Raw genomic sequence first — 6865 nt, forward strand, 5'->3', positions numbered from 1 at the left:
GTCCAGATAGGAACAGCGTATTTTCATCATTTTTGGTGTGTAGGTATCTGACAGAGAGATGTACATAATTAACTGCAAATTATGCAAATGAGGACTTTATTTGCATAATTAATGAGGAAATTCTATAATTACAGTGTTTTACATTATAGAACCTTCATACATGTAATGTATGTAATCTATGGCAGATGAAACATCAACAGATACTAATTATGCAAATGATGACCTAATTTGCATAATTAATGCAAAAAATCTATGATTTCTCAATGGTGAATGATGGGAATGTCATACTTGGGACATCTTTAAGTTAATCAAAAGTTAACATCACGACGCATATATTATGTTAATGCAGAGGTCATTTGCGTAATTAAACAAGAAATTTACATTTACATATCAAGCTCATATTTCATGGAGGTATGAGATCTCGGAACTCTTGTTTTTCTTTTGTGTCAAAAACCGCCGTGAATTTAAGGCATGAGTTACCGATATATATTTCTTCTACGGCAGATATTTCTTGTTTCGTCACGTCCCATGACGTCCTGTGAGAGCGGTAGGCCGCCGCTGGTACAAAATGTACAAGACATCGTCTGCCCACTGCTACACTTTGTTGACATACATTGTATTACACAACGTAATTTTCCGCTAGAAATAACTATAGAATAGCATTAAAAGATAGCACAATTCGCTTCACACAGTCGACACATGGATAAACCACAAAGTTATTTTACGAATCACATGTCCACTTGCCTCTGGTGCTGTTATTTTTCAAGGGGCAACATCGCAACACATTAGCGGACGCCCCAGGAGGTGGCAAATTGCTATTGTCTTGTCGGCGCGCAAAACAAACATGAAATCCGACCCTATCACATTAACGCAAAAGGTAACGCGTTAGAAATAATTTCTGACGATTTTCTAACCATTTTCTGACGAAAATCTAACCAAATACTGACGATTTTCTAACCATTTTCTGACGAAAATCTAACTCGTTAGTAACGGGGTACCCGGTTAACTATAACGCGAACGGTACTGTATATAGATCGTTCCACTGGCAAAATGACACAAAAACCAAAAAACATGCCGTAAGTTTCGAGAATCATTACGCTGTACTGACTTGCAATACACAGCTGTCCAGCTTTAATCATTGTCTTTATCTGTCACTTAAAGCTCAATTTTTGTTGTTGCATCGGTGTTAGGTCAGAAGAAATGTGTGTTTGCATGAAACATATGTCGGGTTAGGACCCCTCCCGTTATATACATTTTACATGTATCCAATTAGTGAATTGTGATACATTAGAATTCTCACAGATCTTTAGGTATTTGACAATAACCACCAGTAAAGTCATCATATTTTGCAAGGATCCAATTTTGCAGAAAGGTCTTCAAAATTTCATGGTGGAAACAACAGATACAGGTACATATGGTGGAAACATGGTGGAAACAATACTGTAGCAATATTCAGTGTCGTGAGTTAAGTGGAGAGCCACTGTGACTGAGAAAATAAAACCATTGTGAAGATTTGCAGTATGGTCCATTACTAGTATAGAACTGACATTAGTCTTATGGTTTGTATGACATCCTTCCAGACATTTCCATTACATTTCACAATGGCAGCTGTCATCATGCCTACACAGTACATACATGTATAATTAACACAATAGCATGAGGCAATTACATGCACTAATGGCAAGCTACTGATGGTATTGATGAATACAGGCCATCTGCTTTGAGCAGAATAGCCTGCCATGGCAAAAGAAGGCTAACCTTTGATGTGTCCAGGAAAGACGACATGATGGCCCCTACTAGCGCCCATAAAGGCTTGTGCAGGACTGCAGAATGGGTGGGGTTGTACCAGCATATACACCACTCTGATCAGTCACTGAAAAACTCATTACTCCAGCAGCCCATTGTGCAACCACGCCTTACCGGGTTTATGGAAAAAGGAGTCCAGTCCGATTGGCGGAAAAAGCAGTCCAGTCCGATTTTGGGGTGGAAAAAGCAGTCCGGTGGTTTCTACCAAATTTTACTAAAGACCATAGGCACAATTTTTTCTTGTGTGTGTACTTCTAGTTTCTATAGGTACTTCGAGTTTCTATGAGTACTTCGAGTTTCTATGGGTACTTAGAGTTTCTATGACTATTTAGAGTTTGTATGGGAACTTGAATTAGCATATATGTGACTCACTATATGCCACCTTAACCCGTAATTCAGGCAGCCTTGGGTGAGGAATAGCGGACAACTGATTTACACCTCTTGGGACCACCGAAAAGTAGTTTCTATACATTCAGGTCACCTATCCACAATAAACAAAAGTTAATTATTAGGGGTTCTTTCTTACAATTGTACTTCCGGTACTTACATGCTTGTCAGTGTAATGCAAAGTCTGCCATACGTGGCTTTAGCAGGGGCCGGCTGAATGTTGGGCAGCTGGCAACCGTAAAGCGATTTAATCAGGCTACTTGCAAGCAGGATCGGCCCTGGAAATCTCGTCAGTTGACCGCTTCATCTTTTTACTAATTATTATTACTTATACGTAATAATAATAATCCGGAGGCATGATGTAATAATCCGGAGGCATGATGATGATGATGATATGTAAGTTACAGACTGTAAGTTCGCATGCAAACTCTAAGTAACATCCGTGTCCATAATATCACCAGGGTCCATAATATCGCCACCTTGAGAAATAGTGTGCTTAAAGATATTTTTACTGTAACATACCCTAGGTATGTGCATTTGATGTGTGAAGGAGTGCATACCAAAAGTATGTTGCAGTAAAAATATCTTTAAGCACACTGTTTCTCAAGGTGGCGATATTATGGACCCTGGTGATATTATGGACACTGATGCTACTCATAGAAACTCTAAGTTCCCATACAAACTCTAAGTACCCATAGAAACTCGAAGTACTCATAGAAACTCGAAGTACCCATAGAAACTAGAAGTACACACACAAGAAAAAATTGTGCCTATGGTCTTTCGTAAAATTTCGTAGAAACCACCGGACTGCTTTTTCCACCCCAAAATCGGACTGGACTGCTTTTTCCGCCAATCGGACTGGACTCCTTTTTCCATAAACCCCGCCTTACCTACGCATGTCGGTAATTGACTTGGATGTCCTAACAATAGAACCCATGTCCTTGCCTGACAATAGGCTTCAGAGATGCAACACTGCATTTTACAATGTTTGTGTTAAAAAACTGACTGATGGTGTGGACATACGGGTGGTTAAAACGGTGTAATGATCTTCCATTTCACACACCTAGATACCATCTCTGGGCAGGATCCTATGATTGTGTAACATCAACACCTTAGTAACAAAGTGCACATCACTGAGACTCGAGCATAAATTAAGTGACTGGAGTGTAGTGGGCCGTCATGTTCCGGGGGCACCAGTCAGGGTAATGTATAATGTAGTCTGGGCTCCTGAATAATTTCCAACTCAATCCAGCAATGTTGAAAACTGTAGAGCCAAGCTCACTTCATACATGTAGGTTGGGTGTGGATTTATTTTTTATGACTATCAAAGGTAAAAACAAACTGGATAAAATATTAATAAGAGATTGTTTGGTATTCATCAGGGACAGGCTATTCCCCAAAGGAAGGATCCTCAGGGCCTCCATCATTGTGTAAGATAGGAGCCAAACAGCAAAGATCCCTCCCATCAACCCACATCTTCTTGACTTATGACCTTCATAACTCAAGACAGTGTAACAAAGTCAGTTCTCTATGGGAGGTATTCTTGCCCTTTCAACAACATTTTTACAGTCATTGTTATACCCTACAAAATCCTCCCGGCCAAGGCGACACCAAAACAACAAGAATTCAGAGAGCTTAGAAAATAAATAAAAAGTTAACAATTTTTTAAAAAGTTATATATCAGCTTGGTATGATGGCATTGGGGCTATCAGAGGATAAATACATGTACATTGTGTGGTAGGTCTGTTTTTATTATGGCTTTATACAGGAAATATATTTTTTTCTCTCATGTTTCTTCTTTTCCTTCTCCTTCTCATCCTGCCATTTCGTTTAATGGATTCAACTCTGCCATTTTTCAGCCAAAGGACCAGCTGATGGCATGGAGGTAGAGTGACCAAATATCCCAGACGTTTTTTTCCCTTTTTTGGAAACAGGCCTTCAAAATTGTTTGTTTTTTCGGTTTTAGGCATTTTCAGGCAAAAAATTTACATTTTCAGATCTGGACTACTGGAGCCCTGGTACTAAAACCAAATGACCTGACATTTGGTACAGGGATACTTTGGACATATGTCTACAGAACATCATTCAAGCTTTTGACCTACGCCACTTTAAAATTGTGTAAAATAGGGCTTTGTGGCTATTTTCGGACAAAAATGTACAGTGCCTCCTGTGACCTATAAATATTAAAGCCAAATGACCTGAACTTTGGTATTGGGATACCTCATTCATGTCCAAAGAATGTCATCTGCACCTTTGACATACACCACTTTGAAATTGTGTAGACTGTAGAATAGGGCTTATTGGCTATTTTCGGACCAAAAAAATGTACAATCTTGGCTCCTGTGCCCTAATATTAAAACTAGAGTTCTCCGATCTCATACCTTCACCAAATGATGTCAATCATTATGACTGACATAGCTCTTGGGCTAGGGAAAAAATGTTTGGGCCTCCAAGCAGCTTGTTCTGGAACTGCAGGAGTGTTTGTTGAAAAATCTTCGAAAGAGAACACCTCAACTTGATCAAGAACCGGTTGACGAATTGCCGAGATTTTTGGTATGTAGATAGCTCAAGTGATGCTTGACATAATCAAATGACAATTATGCAAATCAGGCGCTAATTTTCATTATCAATGAGGAAATTCTATAAATCTGCTTCGTTCGATAATAGGACAATGAAACACTTGTGACATGTAATTAAGAACGAGAAAAACATCTGAGGATATATATTATGTAAATCAAGACCTAATATGCATAAATAGAACTTCTTTATAATTTCATCCTTGTAACTGCTGGGAATTTCATACTTGCCACATTTGGAAGTAAAGTGAAGGTGAACAGCAATGAGCATTATTTATTCAAATCATGGCCTCATTTGCATAATTTATGAGAAAGTGCTAGAATACCCTTTTTTGTTAAGATAAGGCTATCCTTGGTTGGAGAATTTGATCAACTTACATAATCCATGCAAATGAGGCTCTTATTTGCGAAATAAATGATTAAATTGCGTAACTCATCAACCGGAGGTTAACATCATTTGGCGAAGGTATGAGATCGTGAAACTCTTGTTAGAGTATCCAACCACTTTTTGGACCACACCATTTATACAGGGGGACAGGATACTAACAGTAGTAGTGCTGCATACCTAAACCCAATTTCAGGTTCACGTCCGGATTCAAGTCCAGAGGTTTAGGTTCAGTTCCGGACTTGTAAGTCCGGACCTAAACCCATGGCATATACAATATTGCATGTTGGCAACCCTGCAATGTTGTCTGGGTGAAACTTTGGCCACATAACATTGAGGCCGGTACTTGACGATGCCCGATGGCAATGTTTTCTTCATTTTGCAGCAAAGATTTTGCAATGAACGGACTCGGTTCTTGACTTTTAGGTTTTTTTGGACTTGAACCTAAACATTCTTTCAAGTCCGGATCCAAGTCCAGTGAACCGGTATGCAGCACTAAACAGTAGTATTGTGGTGTTTATCTGTTTAACAAAGTATTATATTTTTTTAAATAATCTATTTCAAAATACAACACAACTAAAAAGTCTTGGATATGTGTCTTGGATAGACACATTTTACACACAGAGAGATAAGCACATGTTACTTACCCTGGCAGGCTCCATTTTCAAGGTCGTCACAGGTTCAAATGCACCAATCACAGTTTAGGCCACATGTGACATTCTCATTGTCAATGTCAGCAGTTGACAGCGGTTGCCTGTAGCATGTCAGTACTGTAAAGACAGTAACTGTCAGTAAGAGATCAGTCAGAATAATTCTTTTGAAGCATCAGTACTTGTCAGTTGCATTACAGTTGCCTGGAACTGCTTTGCTGGATTTGCCGCTCCAGGGATGTCGAATTCAGAAGATTCGAGGACGAATCTTGAAAAGAAAAGGGGGAGTAGTGTAACAGTGGGGGGTTTATAGGTGCTACCAACTGACCCGGCCGAGGGGTCTAGACCTTTTAGCGGAGTGGTTAGAGCGTCTGGTTATGAAGCTCTGGTGCCCAGGAGGTCGTGGGTTCGAACCCCAGCCCGGGACCAGTGGGGTTTTTACTGCTCGCCTAGGTTCCTTACAAAGGGTTAGATCATCCCTGTTGGCCTGTTTGGCCAGTTTGTCTATCTTTCCGGTGTGCTATGGTATGTAATTGCTGGGGAATATTTCACTACTTGCTATGTCTTGATTGAGCCATGACTCTGTACTCACTACTGTTATCTGGCTTGTAAATGTCAAGTACTGTCGCCAGTTCAGCTGTAATTTGTTCTGCACACTTTGAAAGTTTGACCAAGGAGGTTCTAGGGGTTTTGTTAACTAGAAGTATACTTTACCAAGGACATTATACACAAGGACTGGGCTCGCAATTAACACCCCGCGGTGGCCATTGTTCCGCCGCGCCGAGTCCCGCTGCGTCCCTTTGTCTTCATGCCCGCGCGGCCCCCGATTGATGTCAACGTTGGACTCACCCTTTCGCGGGGTTTTCGGCCGAATCATGACGTTGGCATAGCTAATGAGCAGCACCATGACGTCATGGGCGCCGAAGCCTTCCGAAGACTACTTCGCTACCCCTGCGTTTTCCGACAGTTTCCTTATTTGGGTTGCGCGGCTGCCATGCGCAGACGTCGGCATCGCGTAGAGAAGAAAATGGCGGAGATTTTGATGTTTGTTTCATCGCCGT

At 40.6% G+C, this 6865-nt stretch overlaps 1 protein-coding gene across 1 annotated transcript in view; it reads right to left on the minus strand.

Annotated features, from left to right (window-relative positions):
- The window catches only part of LOC109474383 (unconventional myosin-VIIa-like), a gene marked incomplete at its 3' end in the record, with an annotated part of 39629 nt that extends 32771 nt beyond the window's left edge, over positions 1-6858 (minus strand). The window contains exons 1-2 of the mRNA XM_019774683.1: positions 6519-6858; positions 5802-5924 (exon numbers count right to left, since the gene is read on the minus strand). Of these exons, the coding sequence (XP_019630242.1) occupies positions 5802-5816 (15 nt within the window). The remainder of the gene's footprint in view (positions 1-5801; positions 5925-6518) is intronic.
- Between the last annotated feature and the right edge of the window lie 7 nt (positions 6859-6865).

Source organism: Branchiostoma belcheri, unplaced genomic scaffold (genome assembly GCF_001625305.1).
Source record: "Branchiostoma belcheri isolate BF01 breed outbred unplaced genomic scaffold, Haploidv18h27 scaffold306, whole genome shotgun sequence".
NCBI lineage: Eukaryota > Metazoa > Chordata > Leptocardii > Amphioxiformes > Branchiostomatidae > Branchiostoma > Branchiostoma belcheri.